Source organism: Euleptes europaea, chromosome 2, assembly GCF_029931775.1.
Source record: "Euleptes europaea isolate rEulEur1 chromosome 2, rEulEur1.hap1, whole genome shotgun sequence".
In the NCBI taxonomy this organism is placed as follows: domain Eukaryota; kingdom Metazoa; phylum Chordata; class Lepidosauria; order Squamata; family Sphaerodactylidae; genus Euleptes; species Euleptes europaea.
Genome location: NC_079313.1, coordinates 3,534,045 through 3,560,063, shown reverse-complemented (window position 1 = coordinate 3,560,063; position 26,019 = coordinate 3,534,045). Strand labels below are relative to the sequence as shown.

At 48.3% G+C, this 26,019-nt stretch overlaps 1 protein-coding gene and 1 non-coding gene across 4 annotated transcripts in view; both read right to left on the bottom strand.

Annotated features, from left to right (window-relative positions):
* PTPRS (protein tyrosine phosphatase receptor type S) overlaps positions 1-26,019 on the bottom strand; it is a 156,116-nt gene that overhangs the window by 37,783 nt on the left and 92,314 nt on the right. For 2 of the 3 annotated variants that reach the window (XM_056845473.1, XM_056845474.1), the window contains exons 14-19: positions 24,003-24,265; positions 23,045-23,138; positions 20,355-20,570; positions 16,668-16,825; positions 12,373-12,485; positions 2,964-3,011 (exon numbers count right to left, since the gene is read on the bottom strand). In XM_056845473.1, coding sequence (XP_056701451.1) covers positions 2,964-3,011; positions 12,373-12,485; positions 16,668-16,825; positions 20,355-20,570; positions 23,045-23,138; positions 24,003-24,265 — 892 coding nt within the window. The remainder of the gene's footprint in view (positions 1-2,963; positions 3,012-12,372; positions 12,486-16,667; positions 16,826-20,354; positions 20,571-23,044; positions 23,139-24,002; positions 24,266-26,019) is intronic. The other variant, XM_056845472.1, reaches the window with a different exon arrangement.
* On the bottom strand, positions 16,419-16,491 carry TRNAT-UGU (transfer RNA threonine (anticodon UGU)). The gene has a single exon. It is a non-coding gene; the product is annotated as a tRNA-Thr (tRNA).

The following is a 26,019-nucleotide window of genomic DNA, read 5'->3' as shown; positions in this document are numbered from 1 at the left end:
TTTAATTTTTTAAAAAAATCCTTAATTTTGCTCCAGGATAAAGGTATCCTGTGCATGCTCAGAAGCAGCCAGTTTGCAATGGCAGAATTTTGGAAATAAAAAGGTGATGATCTTGTTCTCAGAGCAGCCAGTGGGAAGCATGCGTGACGTCTTCATGCGTGTCTAGGAACGTTTTTGTGTGTGTGTATGTGTGTGTGTGTGTGTGTGTGAGAGAGAGAGAGTGAAGAAAATCTGGAAAGCAGATTTACAATTAACACCAAGGTGATGGCTCTTGAAACCAGGTTGGGTTTTTAAGATGGAAAATGTTGATGAGAGCCAAAGTAGTAGAAGAAGAAGTAGGTTTTTATACCCCATGTTTTCCTCTACCTTTAAGAAGTCTCAGAGCAGTTTACAATCGCCTTCCCTTCCCCTTCCCACAACAGGCACCTTGTGGGGTAGGTGAGACAGAGAGTTTGGGGAGAACTGTGACTAGCCCAAGGTCACCCAGCAGGCTTGAGGTGGAGGAGTGGAGAATTGAACCCGGCTCTCCAGATGAGAGTTTGCCGCTGTTAATCACTACACCACACTGGCTCTCATCTCCTTCCGTTCTTTGCAGATCCCTTATAGAGCTCTCTGTCCAAAACCTTGTCTGGGAATTGGGTGAACTAGCCTGATTGAAAAGGTTCCAGCAAGCATTTGGCTGAACTACTTCGGCCTAACAATGTCTAGGCCTCGCATGACAGACTGCTTGGTAAAAATAAATAAAAAAAAAACCCCTAATATTTATCAGCTTTGACTTTTTCTTAAGATTAATTTTCTGTGCATTGAGATTTTGTTTTAAATCAGGATGCACCATTGAAAGTTACAGTACAGATCCATGTTAGCGGGAATTAGACTAAAGTGTAACGTGACGAAGAAAGGGTGCGTGCAAAAACTAGAAAGCTCATGTGTCTAGTAGTTAGATTTGGACTGGGATCTGGGTAGGGTTGCCAACCTCCAGGTACTAGCTGGAAATCTCCTGCTATTACAAATGATCTTTAGCAGATAGAGATCAGTTCCCCTGGAGAAAATGGCCACTTTGGCAATTGGACTCTATGGCATTGAAGTCCCTCCCCTCCCCAAACCCAGCCCCAAAACCCTCCCGCTGGTGGCGAAGAGGGACCTGGCAACCCTAGATCTGGGAGACCCTAGCTCAAGTCCCCATTTTGCCATGAAACTTCTCCCTCTCTCTCAGCCTCACTGACCACACAGGGCTATTGTGAGAACAACATGGAGAAGGGACAACAACATATTCCACCCTGAGTTCCTCCGAAGAAAGGCAGGATAAAATGAACTAGATAGTTAGGAAGGCCTGGGTTCAAATGAGGCCAGAATGACTTGTTATGAAGCAATGTGTACATCGAATGTAAGAATCAGAAATCTCAGGGCACAACGAAGCTGAGAGGGGGCTTGTGATACTCCCCCCCCTCCTTGACATGAGGATGGTCTGCATAGGGTTGCCAACCTCCAGGTGGTGGTTGGCGATCTCCTGCTATTACAACTGATCTCCAGGTGGCAGACATCAGTTCCCCTGGAGATAGGGTTGCCAACTGCCAGGTAGTAGCAGGAGATCTCCTGCTAATTCAACTGATCTCCAGCCGACAGAGATCGGATCACCTGGAGAAAAATGGCCACTTTGGCAATTGAACTCTATGGCATCAAAGTCCCTCCCCTCTCCAAACCCTGTCCTCTTCAGGCTCCACCCCCAAAATCTCCAGGTATTTCTAGGGTTGCCAACTGCCAGGTAGTAGCAGGAGATCTCCTGCTATTATAACTGATCTCCAGCCGACAAGAGATCAGTTCCCCTGGAAAAAATGGCCGCTTTGGCAATTGGACTCTATGGCATTGAAGTCCTTCCCCTCTCCAAACCCTGCCCTCCTCAGGCTCCGCCCCCAAAATCTCCAGGTATTTCTAGGGTTGCCAACCTCCAGGTACTAGCTGGAGATCTCCTGCTATTACAACTGATCTCCAGCCAGTAGAGATCAGTTCCCCTGGAGAAAATGGCCACTTTGGCACTTGGACTCTATGGCATTGAAGTCCTTCCCCTCTCCAAACCCCGCCCCCCCCCGAAACCTCCCGCCGGTGGTGAAGAAGGACCTGGCAACCCTAGGTATTTCCCAACCCAGAGCAGGCAAACCTAGGCTTGCAGCAGGAAGCGGAAATCAGTGCAATTTGCCAATTTAGTTCGGATCCAACCCTTACGGAGAAAGTGCACAGCACTGTGTGGCAGGAGTCTGGAAAACAAGCCCTAAAAGGAAACACAGAGGTATGTTTAGCCTGCAGAAGAGGGAGACGAGGTTGTGCTGTTCCAATACTTGAAAGGCTACCGCCGGGAAGTGGGCAAAGGTTTGTCCTCTGCTGCTTGGGAGGGAAGGGCTACATCGAATGCGCTCAAGTTACAGGTAGGGTTGCCAGGTCCCTCTTCGCCACTGCCGGGAGGTTTTTGGGGCGGAGCCCGAGGAGGGCTGGGTTTGGGGAGGGGAGGGACTTCAATGCCATAGAGTCCGATTGCCAAAGTGGCCATTTTCTCCAGGCGAACGGATCTCTATCTGCTGGAGATCAGTTGTAATAGCAGGAGATCTCCAGCTAGTTCCTTGAGACTGGTAACCCTACATATATATTTATATACACACAGACAAAAATACAGACACACACAGAGGTACGAACACGTTCGGCTGAAATTTTGAGCACTTTGCAAAAGGCCTTTCCGTTCAAGGGCTGTAAAACTGGAAGCACAACGGGACAAAACAAATGGCGTGGGAGTGCGATGGCAAAAGCCGCAAAGATTGCAAATGGACAGAGGGAAAGAGAGAGAGAGAGAAAGGGGGGGGACACACGGGGAGGAGCGTGACTAGAGGGGAACCGAAAATTCGGGGAGGGGATGGGGGGGGGGAAGAATTCACAACCGATGAAACCGACAGGAACAAAAACACACAGGAACTAACTTTCAAAGTCAAATTCAGGGTCACTGAGAGGGCTGCTCAGACCAGAATCTGCAGAAAACAGTAAACAAAAAATAAATAAATAAAAAGAAACCAAAAAAATAGATATATATCTAAACACAAAAAAACAACACTTTTATTGAAAAAAGAAACGCTACTCAACCAAGAAAAAACAAACTGAACGAAAAGGAAAGCAACATAAATAATAATAGTGGGGCTTTTTTGGGGGGGAGGGGGAAAGGAGGGCGTGTCCCTTTCGGGGTCCTTATGTATGTGGGAGGAGGAGGAGGAGGGGAGAAAGAGGGCCCACAATGTACAAGTTGAGGACTGCAATAGTCATTCTCCCCCCTCCCTTTCCCGAATTCCACAGCAGAACAGAATACAGGTTGAGCATCCCTTATCCGGACTTCTTGGGACCAGAAGTGGTCCATATTTCGGATCATTCCGTATTTTGGAATATTCGTATATACATAATGAGATATCTTGGGGATGGGACCCAAATCTACACACGAAATTCATTTATGTTTTATGTATACTTTATAGACGTAGTCTGAATGTAATTTTAAACAATATTTTAAAACAATTTTGTGTACATTGAACCATCAGAAAGCAAATTGGCATCCTGCCCACGGGTAATGCATGCATGCCAGCTCAAAAAGTCTGGTTTTCGGGTCAGTCCAGATATCTAGGGTTGCCAACTTTCAGGAACTAGCTGTAGATCTCCAGCTATTACAACTGAACTCCAGCCGATAGAGATCAGTTCCCCTGGAGAAAATGGCCGCTTTGGCAATTGGACTCTATGGCATTGAAGCCCCTCCCCAAACCCCGCCCTCCTCAGGCTCCACCCCAAAAACCTCCTGCTAGGGGCAAAGAGGGACCTGGCAACCCTATGGATAGTGGACGTCCGGATAAGAGACATATATCTATTCTCGAGAAACAGAACCTGTTTCTTCTATTTGTTCTCATTTTGAAATCAGAGGCAGAACAGAGGCACGTATCCCGACACCCCCCCCTCCCAAATGAAACCATTATCATTCATAAAAGTCACCAGGGTAGGGTGGTGGTGGTTGTGGTGGTACAAAAGTCTTTCTTGCTCTCCCTGTGGTGGTTTTGATATCATAACTGGAATTTTGGGTGGCCTAGCTTTCCATTTCTCTACTGCCGGCACACCTTTCTCCTTTGCGCCAAGGGAAACGGAGAGGGAGAGGCAGCTGCCTTTAGACAGGCCAACCCCCCCCCCAAAAAAAAAACCTCGAGGCAGCAATTTCAGCCCAAGAGGCGAAGACAGCACAGAGATTCTTGGAGTGCACCAACCACCACGCTGGCGGCAACATTCGTCTAGTCTCAGAGGGTAACCATGTTGGTCTGAAACATAATGGTTGAGATTTGAATCCAGTAGCACCTTAGGGATCAACAAGATTTTTGGGGTAGGAGCTTTTGGCCATTCATGCATGGCCGTTTCCTCACGGTCACCCCGCCCACTATTTGGGGGCTTTGCCTTGATTATGCATGTATTTTCCGACCGTCAGAGGTCGCCTCGCTCTCCCCGCGCGGTTTGCCCGGGTTCTGGATGCTGGCTAAACACGAATCCAGAAAATGCGGGCAAAACGCGGGGAAACGAGAGGTGACCTCTGACAGTTGGAAAATGCCTGCATAATCAAGGTCCTGAAGTAGTCAGTGGGGAGGAATCGGCCATGCATAAATGGAATTTGAGAGTCAAAGCAGGTATCTGAGAAAGTGAGCTTTGAATCTCAAAAGCTTATACCCCAAAATTCTTGTTGGTCTCTAAGGTGCTACTAGACTCCAATCTACCTGTCCCCCTAGTCTGCCACCCTACACAGGACTTGGGAGATTCCTGAATAGAGCATTCCACATGAACACATGAAGATGCCTTATACTGAATCAGACCATCAAGGTCCATCAAAGTCAGAATTGTCTACTCAGACCGGCAGCGGCTCTCCAGGGTCTCAGGCAGAGGTCTTTCACATCACCTACTTGCCTAGTCCCTTTAACTGGAGATGCCGGGGATTGAACCTGAGACCTTCTGCATGCCAAGCAGAGGCTCGACCACTGAGCCACAGTGGTTCATATCACTGCTGCAGTACTTCCCCTAATTGCTGTTTTTCCTATACATATCCCACCCCTTTTCTCAAGGTGTTACTTGTTCCTGTGGTTGCCAACCTCCAGCCTCAGCCAGCCGTCTGTGATTACAAGGAAGGTACACTCCTTTGATACACAAATGAACTCTCAAGCATACGGAAGACTTGGAAGCTTGAAAAAAATCGTTATGAAATGGGAATTTACCGGAACCCCATTGCATCTTTATTATTCCGTTGCTTTTGTATTACTAAACGCTTTGCGTTTATTGTACATTGATAACTGACCTGTTGGTCTTGCACCTATTTTTTGTCAACTGTGGTTGTTTACCTTTTGGTTGTTTCAATACACCTTGTTAGCAATTTCCAATTTGGGCATTTATGTGCCTTAGTTTGGCTTTTTGTTCTTGTGCTATTTTGTTTGAATTCAACCTCCAGGTGGTGGCTGGAGACCTCCTGCTATTAACAACTGATCTCCAGCCGACAGAGATCAGTTCACCAGGAGAAAATGGCCGCGTTGGCTATTGGACTTTGTGGCATTGAAGTCCCTCCCTTCTCCAAACCCCGCCCTCCTCAGGCTTCACCCCCAAAATCTCCAGGTATTTCCCAACCCGGAGCTGGCAACCCTACTTGCTCCGCAGAACAAAATGGGATACCTACATGTTTTCCCCTTGCAGGGCAGCTTCAGTTGGGGGAGGGTTGCCAAGTCCCTATTTGCCACAGGTGGGAGGTTTTGGCGGCGAAGCCTGAGGAGGGGGGTTTGGAGAGGGGAGGGACTTCAATGCCATAGAGTCCAATTGCCAAAGCGGCCATTTTCTCCAGGTGAACTGATCTCTATCGGTTGGACATCAGTTGTAATAGCGGAAGATCTCCAGCTAGTACCTGGAGGTTGGCGACCCTGGGGAGGGGGATTGGGCCTCAGGCAAGGAAAACAGTAAAGAGTGAAGGGTTAACCCCCTTTTCTCTCAACACCACCCATCTGATTCTTCTCCCTTCCCACTGGAGGAAAAAAAAGGTAATTTTCCAAGGAACATCTTGTTTGGCCCCATGACTGGCAGGTTTGTGTGTTTGAGAGGGGTGGGAAGTATAGCAAACCTCAAAGATCAGCTTTTGGTTATATGCAAACTTAGGTTAAAAAGGTAAAGGTAAAGGTTCCCCATGCAAGCACCAGGTCATTCCTGACCCATGAGGTGACGTCACATCCCGACGTTTTCTAGGCAGATTTTGTTTACGGGGTGGTTTGCCCGTGCCCTCCCCAGTCATCTTCCCTTTACCCCCAGAAAGCTGGGTACTAATTTTAGGGGGGGGGGAATCCAGCAATGTACTTCTAACAATTCTGATAGTTATGTTTTTATAGCCCACAATGTACTACAGCAAGCAGATCAACAAGGGTAAAAATGATCCCTCTTGTTTGGAAGCAGAGGGGTTTGTAGCCTTTGGCATGAATACCAAGAAGCCCATTAGATCAACAAGAACAACAGAAAGCCTGTCTGGGGGCACAATGATGAATGTGCTTGAAGAGAGGCAGGAGGCTAACACACACATTGGGGAGAACCAGCTATTACCAAATGCAAAGAGGGAGAGGAGAACTCAAGAAGAAGAACATAAGAAAGGCCCTGCTGGATCAGACCAAGGTCCATCAAGTCCAGCAGTCTGTTCACACAGCGGTCAACCAGGTGCCTCCAGGAAGCCACAAACAAGACGACTGCAGCAGCACCAGAAGAAGACGAGTTGTTTTTTATATGCCGACTTTCTCTACCACTTAAGGGAGAATCAAACCGGCTTACAATCACCTTCCCTTCCCCTCCCCACTCTAAGTACACTCTAGGTCAGGGGTGTCAAACTTATGGCCCGTGGGCCAGATCCGGGCCCTTGAGAGATCTTATCTGGCCAGCGAGCCAGTTGAGGCAGCCACCCACCCCACTCTCGATCTGGGCTGGTGAGGCATGGCCCGGCCCGACCAAGGGACATTTATGTCATACCCAGCCCTTGTAACAAATGAGTTCGACACCCCTGCTTTAGGTGGTTTTGAGATCTCATTTGTCGGTTTGTGACCGGCAAGGGTCCATTCCACAACTCACTTGACTGTGGCGCTGCAGAACACGGCCTTGTCGGACCGAAGGTGTGGCCTTGTGGGGTTTTGCACCCAGATAAAATTAAATCCAGGTCGCTTCCACACGGATTCCACACAGCAGGATTCAGCCTCCCCCCTCCGAATATCCACAGGACGTCATCCTCTTATCACGTGCTTTCCACGCTTCCCCATGCTTTGAGCTGATCATTGCTAAACATGGCTTGCTACAATTTTTTTGGTGCAAGACAGCAGTTCATGTCTCCACGCCGTTCTGCCCACACTGGCCCCATGTTACTTGTCTCCGTCCCCGGTAGCTGCCGTTCCCCTCATGCTACTGGACAGTAATACAGCAATTGTATGTGTGTTAAGTGTCATCAAGTCGCTTCCGACCCATGGCGACCCTATGAATCAAAGGCCTCCAAAATGTCCTATCTTTGACAGCCTTGCTCAGATCTTGCAAACTGAGGGTCGTGGCTTCCTTGATTGAGTCCATCCATCTCTTGTTGGGTCTTCCTCTTTTCCTGCTGCCTTTCAACTTTTCCTAGCATGACTGTCTTTTCCGGTGACTCCTGTCTTCTCATAATGTGACCAAAATACAACAGCCTCAGTTTAGTCATTTTCGCTTCTAGGGTCCGTTCAGGCTTGATTTGATCTAGAACCCACTGATTTAGTTTTTTTTGGCCGTCCACAGCATCCGTAACCCTCTCCTACAACACCACATTTCAAAGGAATCTACTTACTTCCTATCAGCTTTCTTCATTGTCCAGCTTTCACACCCATACATAGTAATAGGGAATACAATATCTATCTATCTATCTATCTATCTATCTATCTATCTATCTATCTATCTATCTATCTATCTATCTATCTATCTATCTATCTATCTATCTATCTACCTACCTACCTCTATCTATCTATCTATCTATCTATCTATCTATCTATCTATCTATCTATCTATCTATCTATCTATCTATCTATCTATCTATCTCTATTTCTATTTATCATATATAGAAATTACGGACATGTTTTAAAAGGCTGGAAAAGCCCTCTGGAGGCTTCTTGGGGAGGGAAACTGCAGCTGTGGGGAGGGGAAGGGAGCCAGGAGAGTGCAAGGAAAACTGCGACGCAGATGCACAGTCCTTGCGGCAAAGACCTCTTGTGCTCACAGCTGAAGCAGACATTACAGAAGGAACTGTCACCGTATACAAAAAGACCCAGCCGTACAGAACGAACACCGAGAGATCGCCATGTTTGCATTTGTGTCGGGCTAACATGCCTGCAGTTTTGCAAGGAACTGGGAGTTTTCAGCATCTTGGGTGGCAGAAGACGGGGTCTGAGGCAGGGAGAAGGCGTGGGAGGAAAGAAACGCTTGTTGACGCAGAAGACCTTTTTCCCCACACGGCGTGTTTGCACATGTTTCTGCCCTCTGGAAACAGGGCTAGAGGGGAAAAAAATAAATTCCTACGCCGAGGAAAATTGAAACGTGCTCTATAAAGCATGCAAATTAAGTACATTTGCCCCAATGCATATTTCATGTCACAGTTTTAGCTTACTCGGCGTCATTTATTTGGGGTCTACTATATGCGAAGGAGACCCTCCAAGCCTTACCCAACTGACATTAGAAAGCTTATTTGACCTCCGCTTCCGGCTTCTGAGATTTAGCCAGGCTCTGCTTTTGAACGCATCTCCGTGACCAGGGAACCTCCACGTTCAGAGGCAGTCAACCTCTGAATCCCAGTGCCAGGAGGCAACATCAGGGGAAGGCCTCGACCTCTACGGCCTGTTGCAGGGCCTCCAGAGGAACTGGTCAGCCACTGTGTGAGGCAGGATGCTGGACTAGACGGACCTCTGGTCTGATCCAGCAGGACGCCTCTTATGTCCCTGTGTCCTTAGAAGTGTGCTTATTTTAAAAGAATAATAAAGCTGAGTTTCTGCATCCCATTATGTGATTTTTCCTCTGCAATCGTGAAAGAAACCCTGCCTCGACTTAAAAAGGTAAAGGTCCCCTGTGCAAGCACTGGGTCATTCCTGACCCATGGGGTGACATCACATTCCAACGTTTCCAAGGCAGACTTGTGTTTGTGGGGTGGTTTGCCAGTGCCTTCCCCAGTCATCTTCCCTTTACCCCCAGCAAGCTGGGTACTCATTTCACCGACCTCGGAAGGATGGAAGGCTGAGTCGACCTTGAGCCGGCGACCTGAAACCAACTTCCGTCGGGATCGAACTCAGGTCGTGAGCAGAGCTTTTGACTGCATTACTGCAGCTTAACACCCTGCGCCACGGGGCTCCTCTTGCCTTGACTTACTTCCCTGAATCTGAAAATTGTCATTATTATTTTTTAAATCGAGGTGTTAATTAATTAGCACTCTCTCTAATGAGACCAGGGCCCTGCGGGATCTAATGCAGTTCTGCAGGGCCCGTAAGACCGAAATGTTCCATCAAGCCTATGGTTGAGGTTAGCAACAGTTCCCGTCGTATCTGGCTTCCCTTCCCCTCCATCTTTTTGTTCCATCAAAATTTTCTAATAAGGGACGCCTGCTGCTCTCCCCGGCCCTGTGTGCCAATACATGAACCCCGACTTGTTTTAATTCCTAGAAATTGTTGGTTTTTAGTCTGTGATGGAATTTTCTGTATATTTTTATTGTTGTTTTTATGGAGTTTTCTGTATATTTTTATTGTTGTTCTATTTGATGTTAGCCGCCCTGAGCCCAGCTTTGGCCGGGATAGAGGGCAGGATGCAAATCCACAAATAAATAAATAAATTAGGGTTGCCAGCTCTGGGTTGGGAAATACCTGGAGATTTTGGGGGTGGAGCCTGAGGAGGGTGGGGTTTGGGAAGGGGAGGGACTTTAATGGGATATAATGCCATAGAGTCCACCTTCCAAAGGAGCCATTTTCTCCAGGGGAACTGATCTCTGTCGCCTGGAGATCAGTTGTAATAGCGGGACATCTCCAGCCACCACCTGGAGGTTGAGCAATTACCAAAAACAGCAACAGTCCAAACAAATTAAGTGAAAGAAACAATGTTATTTTGCATAAGCAATAAGAACTCAGTTGCAAGGATGAAACAATTGTCATCACATATGAGAAGGAACACAAAGAGAACCTAAAGACAATGTTCTTCATTCGTGATAACAGACAAAATAAAGTCCTGATCCAACTCCGTAGAATAATATGTGGTTCATGAGGTTAGACAAATCCAATGTCCATAGAACAGAAGCCCAGTTGTCTTTCTGTTTCGGCTAATATGTAGCCTTCCTCAGCGGCCACTGTGTCAAAATATACAATCAAATATATACAACAATGCGGCATAAAACATGGAATCAACAAAAAAATAGTAACAATATTATACAATTTTATACAGTAACAACAACCACATATTATTCTACGGAGTTGGATCAGGACTTTATTTTGTCTGTTATCACGAATGAAGAACATTGTCTTTAGGTTCTCTTTGTCTTCCTTCTCATATGTGATGACAATTGTTTCATCCTTGCAATTGAGTTCTTATTGCTTATGCAAAATAACATTGTTTCTTTCACTTAATTTGTTTGGACTGTTGCTGTTTTTGGTAATTGCTCAACTAACTGTACGGCACGCTAATTTTTGTGTACCATACCACCTGGAGGTTGGCAACCCTAGAGTTATCATCCAATTTTGTATTGACGCAATGCATGAAAGAAGCAGAGTTGCACATCGTGAGTCTCTTGGGACCAGGGAAAACAATAGGGTTGCCAAGTCCCTCTTAGCCACCAGTGTAGGGTTGCCAGGTCCCTCTTTGTCACCGGCGGGAGTTTTTTGGGGCAGAGCCTGGGGAGGGCAGGGTTTGGGGGAGGGGAGGGACTTCAATGCCATAGAGTCCAATTGCCAAAGTGGCCATTTTCTCCAGGGAAACTGATCTCTATCAACTGGAGATCAGTTGTCATAGCAGGAGATCTCAAGCTAGCACTTGGAAGTTAGCAACCCTAGAAAAGGGCTGGGTGCTTCTGTCACGAGATCGGGAAGAAGGGTGGCATGCTGACCTTCCAGATTTCCAAATCTAGCGGCCATTAAGGAAGGAAGAAAGGGCACCCTTTGCTGTGAATGCATTGAGAAGTGGCCCAGGAACACAGGCCTGCTCTGATGGGAAAAAATTCACCAAGGTAATTCATATTCAGCACTCAAACAATCCGCTGAAATTGGGCAGCCTGTATTAATTACACAGAACGAAAAGCCTGACATTCCCCATTCGTTACATAACTTATTCTGCATTTTCCACAGCCTTGCATAATCTGGACTGGCTTGGGTCGTCACTGGAAGGGGAAAAGGGAGGGTTGCCAACCTCCAGGTGGGGGCTGGAGATGTCCCGCTATTATGACTGATCTCCCAGCAACAGAGATCAGTTCGCCTGGAGAAAATGGCTGCTTTGAAGGGGGACTCTATGGCATTTAGGGTTGCCAGGTCCCTCTTCGCCACTGGGCGGAGCCTGATGGGGGCAGGGTTTGGGAAGGGGCTTCAATGCCATAGAGTCCAATTGCCAAAGCGGCCATTTTCTCCACAGGAACTGATCTCTTATCGGCTGGAGATGAGTTGTAATAGCAGGAGATCTCCAGCTGCTACCTGGAGGATGGCAACCCTAATGGCATCCTACCCCTCTGAAGTCCCTCCTCTCCCCAAACCCCACCCTCCTCAGGCTCCACCCCCCAAAATCTCCAGGTAATTCCCAAGCCGGAGATGGCAACCCCAGGGAAAGGAGATCTTAAAACCATCTGGGGGCTGGAAAAATAATTCCAGCCTTCATGTCTGGCTTTAACAGGTGTTACCCTCACGCACTTTTGGGGCATATCTTTGCAGCCATAAGGACGAGAATCTTGCTTTCTTTTTGAAAAGCTGGAATTTGCAGGAGGCTGGGCTTGATGGTTGACGCATTAATTCTCCAGCCTTTCTGTGCTCCCCCCCAACATACAACACACATAAATCAACGCACATAGTCATGCTATGATTACAGACGTGTCCATGGGGCAGAAGCCGTCACGGGCCCCTGCGCGAGCACGCGATCGCAAGTGCCCACCACTGTGCGAAACGGCCCCGTCTTCCCATCTGAGGTGTGGGTCAGCGGGGGCGCGCGGGGGGGGGGGAGCCAGAAAAGACATGGAGCCAAGGCCCATTCCCCCCTGCTAGCTGCTACCAAAAATGGAGAAGTCTCTCTTATGAGCCCCCTAAGTGAAACGCTACAGGGCAGGGGAGCCCACCGCCCATTTACCTGGTGTCTGGAAATTGATGCGTCTCATCTCCACGGGATCCTTTGGGTGGTGGGGGGCGATCTCGGCGTTGTTCAGCATGCACTTGATCCTAGGCTCGGAGTCTTTCCGTTTACTTACAAGGAGAAAGAAGGGGAAGGAAAGCAGAAAGAGATTTAAAAGGCAGCTCTGGTCAGCTACAGGGGCTCCAGTTATGCCGAGGGCTACCTCGCTGGTACCCGATAATTCCTGCAGCGAGAAAACGATAACAACGAATGTTTTGCCTAGGCTGAATTTTTTATTCCAAATGCTACCAATAGAGATGAATCGAACTACTTTACAAAAAAATGGCAACGGAGGTTAAACAGATTTGTATGGGACTCAAAAAAAGAAAAAGCCAAGAGTAAGATTTAAAGGCAATCTAAGATGACAAGAAAAGAGGAGGCCGTGGCCTCCCAAATTTGAAATGATACTATCATGCAGCTGGACTTGAATGGATAACAAATCCAGAAAGTAGACTTCTAAAGCTAGAAAAAAGGTGGTATCCAACAAGATATGCATTGTTATTTGTGGACTAAAAAGCTATACTAGAAGAAAAACTTGGAGCCAAATACTAATCCAATAAGACAGCTTTGGTCAGCTACAGGGGCTCCAGTTATGCTGAGGGCTATCCTCGCTGGTACCCGATAATTCCTGCAGCGAGAAAAGTAGACCGCTACAAGCTGCAAAAACTTCAATGTAGAAGAAGAAGAGGACTCTGACCCTCTCCGCGTACTTATTTTGTTGCTCGTTTTTTGGAGGCTGCAGAGAAGAGGCGAAGGGAGGTGTTTTTAGCGATGGGTCCTATTTAAGCGTTATGGTTTTATTGTTCAAGACCTTGGCCAAAGAACAGGGGGAAAGAAAAAGAAAAGAAGAAGGTTGGTTTTTATATGCCGACTTTCTCTGCCACTTAAGGAAGAATCAAACCGGCTTACAATCCCCTCCCCACAACAGGCACCCTGTGAGGTGGGTGGGGCTAAGAGAGCTCTTAAGAGAGCTGTGACTAGCCCAAGGTCACCCAGCTGGCTTCGTGCGTAGGAGTGGGAAAACAAACCCGGTTCACCAGATCAGCCTCCGCCGCGCATGTGGAGGAGTGGGGAATCAAACCCGGTTCTCCAGATCAGAGTCCGCTGCTTTAAACCACCGCTCTTAACCACTACACCACGCTGGCTCACTACCTGTGCAATCCTTTAAAAAGCTATCCAAGACTGAAAGCTGAAACACACTTGTTTCAGAATTAAAACTGGAAGCATATTGGTCCTCAGAAATGTGCAAATCAGTGTTCTGGAGGTGCTTCCTGATTCGTAAGGAGGCATGTCCTGAACAGAGACTCACACAGAGACAAAAAGGCAGACTCCTCTGAGTGCAAGGAAGTCTGCTGCATGTGTGAATTGGAAATAGTTGCACAATCCAGTCCGACCCCACACAAAGACAAGACAAATTTGCTCAGCCCTGACAGAGACAGTTTGAGAGAAGGCAAGCTGGAGCAGTAAATCAAGCAGAGACACTGCAGGCAGATCCTCTGCAAGGAACCTTTAATTAACTGACCCAGTTCTCTTGTGAGAACCGTTTTGAGTTTGAGTGAGAACCGTTTCCGGTTTGAGAATTCATGAACCAAGTACCTGCTGCCACCAAATCTCATGGTGCTGAATTCAGTAACTTCACTGCTATTCATTTTTATTTTACAGTGTTTATATTGATATACGTGTCACCTCTCTGTGCACTGAAGACAGCTTAAAATGGAAGATCGGGAAGGGGGGGGGGAATGACACACACAAACACAACCCCAGCAACCCCAGTACACAAAAACCTAAGATAAAGGTAAGCAATAACTGAAACAATCTATTAATGCAACAGTTCAGCAAATCCAATCCCCCCCCCCCCACCAAAGGGCCTGCAAAAAAGGTAGGGCTTATAATGAACAAATTGTGAAGGCGGAAAAAAGCAAACCACGTTTATTTTCTCCAGAACCAACTGCAAATCCACTTCCTAGGCTTATGCCAAACTCTGTGATGAGGACATATTTCTCCCTATGCACTTTCCTCACACAATTCACAATTTTATAATGCAGATCCCAAGATGCCTCTTCAGTGGTGACCCTTGACCCCTAGTCTTGGAAGTCTTCCAAGCACTTTTTGATTGGGGTTAGTTTTACTTGGAGGTTCAACCTGGCTGGCATTTTTTTTTAGCACTGGCGACAATTTAGCAATTTTGTGTTGGGAATTTGATAGCTAGATTCATTCTGCCTATTGCTTTTCAGTTACTAAAACACCCCTAATTGCCATACGCGCCAGAGCAGACACCAAGCCTTTTAAACTCTTACCTGTCTGGCTTGCTGTCCGGGAAAGCGGTAAAGAAGCGGGAGGGAGAAAAGACAAACGTGAGGATTAGAAAGGGAGTGGCAGATGTAGGGACCTATTCCCAGCCCTCCCCTAGTGTCCCCTTACAAAACCCGAGAGTCTTAGCCAATTTGGGGAAATGATCTCCATCCCTAGGCTTGGTGGAACTAGCCATGCTGTTTCATGCTTCTAAAACCTCGGGGCTAGACTACTACAGCGTGCTCTATGTAGGGCCACCCCTAAAGACTATCTGCAAGCTACAATGTGTTCCAAACAGGACAGTTTTTCTACAGGTTACAACATGCTCATGGGAACACTTACACTGGCTACCGGTAAGTTCCGGGATGCAACCCGAGGTGCTCGTTTTGACTAAAGATGTATGCAAGGGGGACCCGCTTACTTGACAGCCCACCTTTCCTATTCTTGAACCTGTTCACTACCCCAGATCCTCCTAGGGCCTCCTCCTCCTCCTGGTTGGGCCCTCCCCACAAGCTGTTTGGCGGTCCACGGCATGGGCTCACCCTTTGGGTGGCCGTCCAACAGTCTGGGGCACCCCTAGGGAAGTCTGGAAGATGTCTACATCATCTGTTTTATGCAACACAAAGCCATCCTTTACAGGGGAATGTCCGGTGGCTAATTTTGTAATTGTCTGTTTTCCGTTTTAATTGTTTGATAAATGCAAGTCAGGTTTTCTTTTTTGGTTGGCAGGATAGAAGAAGAGTTGGTTTTTATACCCTGCTTTTCTCTAGCATAAGGAGTCTCAAAGCAGCTTACAATCACCTTCCTTTCCCCACTCCCACAACAGGCACCTTGTGAGGTAGGCGGGGCTGAGAGAATTCAGAGAGAACCGTGATTAGCCCAAGGTCACCCAGGGGCTTCATGTGGAGAAATGGGGAATCAAATCCGGTTCTCCAGATTGGAGTCTGCTGCTGATGTGGAGGAGTGGGGAATTGAACCCAGTTCTCCAGACTAGAATCCACTGCTCATGTGGAGGAATCAAACCCAGTTCACCACTCCTCCACATGCAGCCAGCTGGATGACCTTGGGCCAGTCACAGTTCTCTCCGAACTCTCTCAGCCCCACCTACCTCACATGGTGTCTGTTGTGGGGAGGGGAAGGGAAGGCGATTCTAAGCTGCTTTGAGACTCCTTAAAGCTAGAGAAAATTAGGGTATAAAAACTAACTCTTCCTCTTCTTCTTCTTGGTCTAAGGGAGTTTCCCAGCAAGGAAACCTCCGTGATAATCTTCATTCATTCCGTAATAATCTTCATTTTGGAAAGGGAAGAATCAGGCGGAATTGACTCTGCACAATTGGGGGTGGTGGTGGTGCACAGAACTGCCAAAGCAAATTCACAGCTGGGGGCAGGGGGAGGCTGACCTCGCTCTTCTACTATGCAAGTGACAGCACACACATGAACACATGAAGCTGCCTTCTACTGAATCAGACCCTTGGTCCATCAAAGTCAGTCTTGTCAACTCAGACTGGCAGCGGCTCTCCAGGGTCTCAGGCAGAGGTCTTTCACATCACCTACTTGCCTAGTCCCTTTTAACTGGAGATGCCGGGGACTGAACCTGGGACCTTCGGCATGCCAAGCAGATGCTCTGCCACTGAGCCACGGCCCCTCTATATGTCTCTCCAGGGTCTCAGGCAGAGGTCTTTCACATCACCTACTTGCCTAGTCCCTTTTAACTGGAGATGCCGGGGACTGAACCTGGGACCTTCTGCATACAAAGCAGATGCTCAACCACTGAGCCACACACCCCACCCGCCCTGCAAACATCGGAAGTGGGATAAGCAAAAGCCAGGCACCCAATCACCCAAAGGATATTCCTTCCAAAAAGCAGGAGGCCAATATTCCACCCCACCCGGACAACCAGCAGTGTATAGGGAACACACAGAGGTTGGAGAGATAAATGTACAACTACACCCCTCCACTTACTTTTTGTATAGCAGGATGGCGATGACGATGCAGATGATGAAGACCACGGCCAGGACCGGCCCGATCACCCAGATCAAGCCCTCCTCTCCGTCGATCTTCGGCTGTGGGTCAGGGTTGTCTATCTGGAAAGGGTCTGAGAAGGGGCTGGCTGCATACGTCTGGAAGAGAGGTGAAACAGAGCGGGCTGAGAACGGAACCCAGAACCAATGGGATGAAATTAAACATGTCCAGAGGAGGGCAACGAAGATGGTGAGGGGTCTGGAGACCAAGTCCTATGAGGAAAGGTTGAAGGAGCTGGGTGTGTTTAGCCTGAAGAGGAGAAGACTGAGAGGGGGTATAATAACCATCTTCAAGTGCTTGAAGGGCTGTCATAGAGAGGAGGGTGCCGAGTTGTCTTCTGTTGCCCAAGAAGGTCGGACCAGAACCAACAGGTTGAAATTAAGTCAAAAGAGTTTCCGTCTAGACATTAGGAAGAATTTTCGAACAGTTAGAGCGGTTCCTCAGTGGAACAGGCTTCCTCAGGAGGTGGTGAGCTCTCCTTCCCTGGAGGTTTTTAAGCAGGGGCTAGATGGCCATCTGTCAGCAATGCTGATTCTATGACCTCATGAGAAGGGAGGGCATCTTGGCCATCTGGGCGTGGAGTAGGGGTCACTGGGCGTGTGGCGGGGGGGGGAGGTAGTTGTGAATTTCCTGCATTGTGCCGGGGGTTGGACTAGATGACCCTGGTGGTCCCTTCCAACTCCATCATTCTATGGTTCAGCCCACCTACTGGGAAGGGATATGAGTTCAGGCCTTCAGGATTCGGGTGGGGATGCTTTAAACACTGATCTTGCTCACAAACAAAACACGATGGCTTGCTGAGCTCCATGCTCCACGGAAGCACACAGCACAACCTTTTAGGCTGAGTGCATTGCGCATGAATGCACGAACAGAGCCGTGGCCTCTTCTACAAACCTAGAAATCGCAAGACGAGTTAATCCGCCTGGGAAATCCTTTCCCCAGGCGTGTCGACCTAATCCTTTTAATGTTAGAATACAAAACCAAATATTTAAAAACATAAAAAGGGGGGGGAGAGAGGCTCCCCTCCCCACGAAAGTCACAACAATAGCGGGGTTACAACGAGGCGAAAAGATTGAAAAAGCGGTAACTCAAGGGGGAAGAAAAAAAATGACAACCGGTATGTTCTGTGTGGGAAAGCCGGGCATTAATCCCTGTTGTACTGAGAAGCTCACTTCGTAATAAAGACACAAATCTTCAGAGCTGCAGGGCTGTGCTGGATAGGTTGTCACAGTGTTCAAGCCAAATGTCCCTGTCCTTCCTCTCCAGTGCTGAGTTCCGAAAACATTTTGCAAAGTTTTTGTCCCGGGTCGCCCTCCCGCCCGGGCTCCCGGGACGTCCCGGGCACCCCAGTCCCGGCCGCAGCAGGCGGGATGGGGAGAACGACCCACTTACCGGGGAGGGAGCCAGGAGGGACGGCGTGCGGAGGCTGGCCCGAGCCTCTCCCACGCGCCCCGGTGGGGGGGCCGGCGACCCCGCTCGTCAGCTGGCGAGCGGGGAGAGTGACGGGGGGAGGCACGACCCACGGGCAGGGCCCAGCATCCACGGCAGCGGGGTGGAGCACCCGAGCCAGGGGGGCGAATGGAGGCCACGGGGAAGTGTCGGTGGCCCCAACTCGCGGCTGGCGAGGGGCGGGGAGGCGGCAGGAGCCCAGGGGAAGCGGGCGGCAAACGGGCCGGCGTGGCTCCCGCCCCAACGACCCCGGAACGATCCCGGTGGGATTGTGGGGGAGGGCAGACGGAGAGGATGGGGACCTGACAGACAGACTCACCCAGAGACGGACCGGCTCCAGGCAGCCGGGAGGGCTCGAGCCGGCCAACAGCGGGGGCCCCGCCTGCAGGCGGGACGACGGGAAGGAATGAAGGCGGGGAAGAGGGAGGGGTTAGATATCACCTGGGATTGAGGTGAACAGGGGGGGAAGCACAGGTGGGGGAGGACTATAAAGCTTGATGGGTGGAGGCCGATGAGGACGGCTGGAAGAGCTCACTTCCTGTGTCTAAGGCAGTGGTTCCCAACCTTTTTTTGACCAGGGACCACTAGGACTTTTTTGTTCGGTGCACGGACCCCAAGGTTCAAAATAAACATTCAGAGAATATGAAAATAAACTGTAATCATAACTGTTAGTTAAACATTAAACTTAGAATAATATTTGAATATATATTTTTACAATAGAGAACTTTTAATTGAAAATATTAATTTATTATGGGTTTATAACTTTGTTTCGCGGACCTTAATTTAGTTCTCACGGACCCCTGGGGGTCCATGGACCCCTGGTTGGGAACCAGTGGTCTAAGGGGAGAGCAAGCTTGCCAGCTCAGAGGAGGAAGGGTCGTCCTCCTCCACTGAGTGGTCTGAGGCCGAGGAAACCCTAGCTGAAAGAGGGTGGGTTCGCTCAGGGGGCTCTGCCTCAGGGACAGTCCCGCCTGACGGCGCCTCGGTCCCGGCGGGGACGCGACAGTTTTTATTGGAAGCAGCTTGGGCATAAGTCAGCATGTATTGGCTGGCGCCTGTGCCGTCAACCAAAAAGCCTACTTCGGAGCAGTTTTCAGCTTTACAAGTTTTTTTAAATTGCATTTTATTTATTGTAAACATTTATTAGCTGCCTATCTACCTTGAGGAACTCAAGGAAGCTGACAACATAAATAAAACAAGTTACAAAACACACGAAGAAGAGTTGGTTTTTATATGCCAACTTTCTCTACCACTTAAGGAAGAATCAAACCGGCTTACCATCACCTTCCCTTCCCCTCCCCACAACAGACACCCTGTGAGGTAGGTGGGGCTGAGTGAGTGTGACTAGCCCAAGGTCACCCAGCTGGCTTCATGTGTAGGAGTGGGGAAACCCGGTTCTCCAGATTAGAGTGACCCGTGAGGAAACAGCCATGCATAAATGGCCTCAGTGTTCTTTTGATATTATGTTTTTTCTTTTTAATTTTATTAAATTTATTGTTAACAAAATTACATCAAGACGATGTGTGTGTGTGTGTGTAAAGTGCCGTCAAGTCGCAGCCGACTTATGGCGACCCCTTTTTGGGGGTTTTCAAGGAAAGAGACTAACAGAGGTGGTTTGCCAGTGCCTTCCTCTGCACAGCAACCCTGGACTTCCTTGGTGGTCTCCCATCCAAATACTAACCAGGGCTGACCCTGCTTAGCTTCTGAGATCTGACGAGATCAGGCTAGCCTGGGCCATCCAGGTCAGGGCATAAACAAAATAAAAAAGGGAATAAAAAATACAAATACAAACACAGAGACAAAAAGATACTTCTGTTTTTGTTTGCATCGAATATAAATCTAGTTAAGAAATTAAAACCTGTTCTCTAGCTACATATACAGAATTATTTTTTTAAATTATTCTTACATCTAAAAATCAAACTTTTCTCTATCATGCCTACATTCTTATTCTTCTAATCTTCAAACCCACCAACCATCAGTTCATTCCCCCCCCCCAGCATTATGCAAAAAGTCAATTAAGGGTTTCCAATTTTCTACAAACGTAGATAAGTTATTTTCTCTAATCAGAGCGGTCAGTTTGGCCCTCTCCGCTAATTCCAGCATCTTGATATTACGTTTAACTTCACTTTGGGTAACTCCAGACAAGAGATGGCAGGACGGGGAGGGGACGGGACTTACAGCTTCGGCGTTCCGCAGCACCGCCAAGACGAAGACGACGTACTTCTGCCCCGCCTCCAGGGGCTTGTTCTCGAACCCTTCGTAAGCCTTCATGTCCCCGAGGATGAAGAAGCTGGGCAGGGAGAGGAAGCGGGCGGCGATGTAGGGCTTGTGGAGGTCCAGCTGGCGGGAGTGGCGTAGGCTCCGGCGCTGCAGCCTAGCGATGTCCTGGATCAGCTGGGGTGGGGTGGAGGGAAGAGAACCGTCATGGTATCGCTTTACTCTGCTCTGGTTAGACCTCACCTAGAGTACTGTGTTCAGGTTTGGGCACCACAATTTAAGAAGGATGTAGTCAAGCTGGAACGTGTCCAGAGGAGGGCAACAAAGTTGGTGAGGGGTCTGGAGACCAAGTCCTAGGAGGAAAGGTTGAAGGAGCTGGGCATGCTTAGCCTGAAGAGAAGACTGAGAGGGGATATGATAACCATCTTCAAGTACTTGAAGGGCTGTCATATAGAGGAGTGTGCCGAGTTGTTTTCTGGGGCCCAGAAGGTCGGACCAGAACCAACGGGTTGAAATTAAATCAAAAGAGTTTCCGTCTAGACATTAGGAAGAATTTTCTAACCGTTAGAGCGTTTCCTCAGTGGAACAGGCTTCCTCGGGAGGTGGTGAGCTCTCCTTCCCTGGAGGATTTTAAGCACAGGCTAGGTGGCCATCTGTCAGCAATGCTGATTCTATGAGCTTAGGCAGATGATGAGAGGGAGGGCACCTTGGCCATCCTCTGGGCATGGAGTAGGGGTCGCTGGGGGTGTGTGGGGGAGGTAGTTTGGAATTTCCTGCATTGTGCCGGGGGTTGGACTAGATGACCCTGGTGGACCCTTCCAACTCTATGAATCTATGATTCTATGGTGTTACAGCGGTAAGAACAGTTTTGACATCAACTTGGAAGCAAGAGGAGATTCCAGAAATGGGAAAGCGGCCAGATAAAATGGCAGAATATGCAGTGATGGCAAAAATTATCTAATTTGGTGAAAGGTAGATTGATGGAATTATTCCAGAAGAACTGGGCATCTTACTTTGACTATGTAAAACTGAAAACTATAACTAAGTAGAGGGGCTGGGGTATATATATATATGTGCTTATTTGAAAAAGTAAAAAAAATGGAGAGTAAATAATTAGAATAGCAATATTAGGTAATAAATTAAATGGATATACGATATAGTTTACATGGAATGGTAAATAGAGACTATTAGTCAAGTGAAGATTAAGGGAATAGGGAGAAATGATTAATATTATCGGTATAGTTTAAGATGAAGCAGTGTACTGAAAGACAGCTGAATAGACTTTGCTTTTCTCTTTCTTTCTTGAAATGTATGGGAATGATTGCGTTTGTTATGTGTGTTTTTGTCTTTTTTGAAATTTCAATAAAAATTTATATTAAAAAAAACCAATCATGGCAACCAGCAGCACAGGGAACGGATGCCCCCTTGCCCCCAGCCCCAGTTTCACCCAGCATTGTTCCTGCGCTTCCAAGTCTTGTACCTTCACAATGATAAAGAATAGAAACATGCAGGGTCTAAGGATAACCGGGTGCCATGCCTCAAAACATACATGTAGCCCAGCTGATATAAACAGGTTGACTTTGTACGATTAGCTGCAGGGCATCTTACAATTAAGAAGAAGAAGCTGGTTTTTATACCCTGATTTTCTCTGCCTTTAAGGAGTCTCAGACTGGTTTACAATCGCCTTCCGTTCCTCTCTCCACAACAGACACCTTGCAAGGTAGATGGGGTGAGAGAGTTCGGAGAGAACTGTGAGTAGCCCAAGGTCACTCAGCAGGCTTCATGTGTAGGAGTGGGGAATCGAACCGGGTTCTCCAGATTAGAGTCCGCCGCTCATGCAGAGGAGTGGGGAATCGAACCTGGTTCTCCAGATTAGAGTCTGCCGCTCACGTGGAGGAATGGGTAAACCAACCCGCTTCACCAGATTAGAGTCTGCTGCTCATGTGGAGGAATGGGGAATCGAACCTGGTTCTCCAGATTAGAGTCTGCCGCTCACATGGAGGAATTGGGAAACCAACCCGCTTCACCAGATTAGAGTCCGCCGCTCATGTGGAGGAATGGGGAATCGAACCCAGTTCTCCAGATTAGAGTCCACCACTCATGTGGAGGAGGGGGGAAACCAACCCGCTTCACCAGATTAGAGTCCGCTGCTCATGTGGAAGAGTGGGGAATGAGGAAGGGATGAGGCCCACTCGTGTAAAGGAGAAGATGCATGCAGTCATCAAGAGGTGTGGCCTTTGGATTCTTTGCAGTGACCCAGAGATGCTGGGATGCAGCTTTTGGTACCTCATGTCCCACAGGGTGACCAACCTCCAGGTAGTAGCTGGAGATCTCCCGCTATTACAACTGATCTCCAGGCGACAGAGATCAGTTCCACTGGAGAAAATGGCCACTTTGGAAGGTGGACTCTTTGTCATTATACCCCATTGAAGCCCCTCCCCCCAAACCCCGCCCTCCTCAGTCTCCCAAAATCTCCAGGTATTGCCCAACCTGGAGCTGGCAACTCTTAACGCTCCATCCCACCCCCACCCCGGCTGTGGCGTTGAGAACGGCAATACCGTTTTAGGCCAGCCCAAACACAGAGTTGGTGTTGCAGGATTAGACAAAGCAGGAATCCCAAACCCTGCACCCCACACCCCAAAACTACCCACCTCTTCCAAGTCCATTTCTTCAGGACTGTTGTATGGGTTCTGGAACTGTCCACTCCTGGATTTCTTTAAGGGAACCACCACAACGTAATATGCCCTGATAACCAGGAAAAAAAAACCCTGGATCAAGAGCATGTCAAGAATGAGAAGGCCCTGCTGGGTCAGACCCAGGCCCATCAAGTCCAGCAGTCTGTTCACACAGCGGCCAACCAGGTGCCTCTAGGAAGCCCCCAAACAAGACGGCTGCAGCAGCATTTATCCTGCCTGCGTTCCACAGCACCTAATGGAATAGGCCTGCTCCTCTGATCCTGGAGAGAACAGGTATGCATCATGATTAGTATCCATTTTGACTAGTAGCCCCGTTTTCCATAAGAACATAAGAAAAGCCATGCTGGATCCAACCAAAGCCCATCAAGTCCAGCAGTCTGCTCACACAGTGGCCAACCAGGTGCCTCCAGGAAGCCCAAAAACAAGACGGCTGCAGCAGCATTATCCTGCCTGTGTTCCATAGCACCTAATATAATAGGCATGCTCCTCTTATCCTGGAGAGAATAGGTATGCATTGTGACTAGTATCTATTTTGACTAGTAGTCATGGATAGCCCTCTCCTTTATGAACATGTCCACACTCCACTCTTAAAGCCTTTCAAGTTGGCAGCCATCACCACATCCTGGGGCAGGGAGTTCCACAATTTAACTATGCTGTTGTGTGAAGAAATACTTCCTTTTATCAGTTTTGAATCTCTCACCCTCCAGCTTCAGCAGGATGGCCCCGCATTCTAGTCTTTAAGCAGAGGCGGGACAAGTACTTGTCAGGGATGCTCTAGGCTGATCCTGCATTGAGCAGGGGGTTGGACTAGATGGAATTGTATGGCCCCTTCCAACTCTATGATTCTAGTCCTGGCCCTTAGACAGACCGAGAGCGCATGCGCTCTGATGTGGGTCCTCGCCCCCTTACGTACTGCACAGCCGAGTCTGAGCTCTTGGCGTCCGCCAGGTTCACCAGCACGTTGCCGTCCATGTCGTGGCCGAAGGTCAGCTCCGGCTTCTTGCCCAGCAGGTGGGCTGCGGTCCGGGCGTCCACATTTTGCTGGAGACCCCCCATGGTGTTCCCGCGGTTGGTCAGGATGAAGCGGTAGTGAGTCTGGGGCTTCAGGTTTGTGATTAGCTTCTTGGTCGCGCGGCCGTCCACCTCAATGTCTTTGCCACCGTTGTCATACTGGATCTAAAAGGGCCGGAAGGAAAGAGAGGGGGAGAGAAAGAGAATGGGGAGGGGAGACAATGGGGAGTTCTTCAGTTATCGTATATATCCAGCTTTTAAAATCGATTAACTGATTTTTTTTAATTACTTGGAAATGAACACATAAGGTTTCTTTGTTTGCCCTAGCAGCAAAGAAAATACGATCTAAGGTTTCTGAAGGAGTCAGTGAGTACAGTATGGTATCTGTTATAATATTTTAATCACTGATTTGTTGTATTTATATTATTGTATTACCATGTTTTAGCCAACTGTATGTATGTTTGTTGTATTACTATGTTTTAGTTATTTGTGATGGCCAATGGCCATATACAATAAATTTTCTTCTTCTACTTGGAAATGAAGAAGAAGAAGAGTTGGTTTTTATATGCCAGTTTGTTCTACCTTTTAAGGAGTATCAAACCAGCTTACAATCTCCTTCCCTTCCTCTCCCCACAACAGATACTTTGTGAGGCAGGTGGGGCTGAGAGAGTTCAGAGAGAACGGTGACTGGCCCAAGTTCACCCAGCAGGCTTCATGCGGAGGAGTGGGGAATCAAACCTGGTTCTCCAGATTAGAGTCCGCCGCTCACGTGGAGGAGCGGGGAAACCAACCCGCTTCTCCAGATTAGAGTCCGCCGCTCGTGTGGAGAAGCGGGGAATCAAACCCGGCTCTCCGGATTAGAGTCCACCACTCTTAACCACTGCACCACACTCTTCACCACTACACTACACCAACCAAAGACGGACAAACACAGACGCCTGTTAGGACTGGAACGGAACTGCACGGCCATCAATCAATTCAGAAACCCAGTACAAGCACATTTAAGACTGCCTCTCTCTTTTTCACACTTGCATGTCAGCAGCCACAGAAAGGCTGAGAAACGTTTTGAGAGGTACATTGTGAATTCCGAGGAAGCCAAAGTCCTCCAAACTCCCAACGATTACAGCGGGACTGATCTGGAAGCAAGCCAAAGTTGCTTTTGATTGATCAAACACCTGACCGGGAGGGAAATGATGCAAACCGCTGGGATAAGTGTCATCTCTTGCGAGGAAGTGGCTTGATTGGAAAGTTTTATCGTTTTCATAATTCCGAACCGCGTTATATTTTTTGCATGGGAGAAAGCCACCAGGGCAGTGGTTCCCAACCTTTTTTGCTCCATTCCCCCCTTTCACCGTTGTTCAGGATATAATTCCCCCCTTCCCAAGATAGTCATGTGTGTGTGTCAAGTGCCGTCAAGTCGCTTCCGACGCATGGCGACCCTATGAATCAATGTCCTCAAAAATGTCCTATCTTTGACAGCCTTGCTCACAAGATCACAAGATTGGAAGAGACCACAAGGGCCATCCAGTCCAACCCCCTGCCATGCAGGATCCCACAATCAAAGCACTCCCAACAGATGGCCATCCAGCCTCTGTTTAAAGACCTCCAAAGATGGGGACTCCACCACTCTCCGAGGCAGCGCATTCCACCGTCGAACAGCCCTCATCGTCAGAAACTTCTTCCTAATGTTTAGGTGGAATGGCTTTTCTCTTAGTTTAAATCCATTACTCCATGTCCTAGTCTTGCAAATGGAGGGCCGTGGCTTCCTTTACAGAGTCAGTCCACCTCTTGTTGGGTCTTCCTCTTTTCCTGCTGCCCTCAACTTTTCCTAGCACGACTGTCTTTGCCAGTGACTCTTGTCGTCTCATGACGTGACCAAAATATGATAACCCCAGTCTAGTCATTTTAGCTTCTAGGGT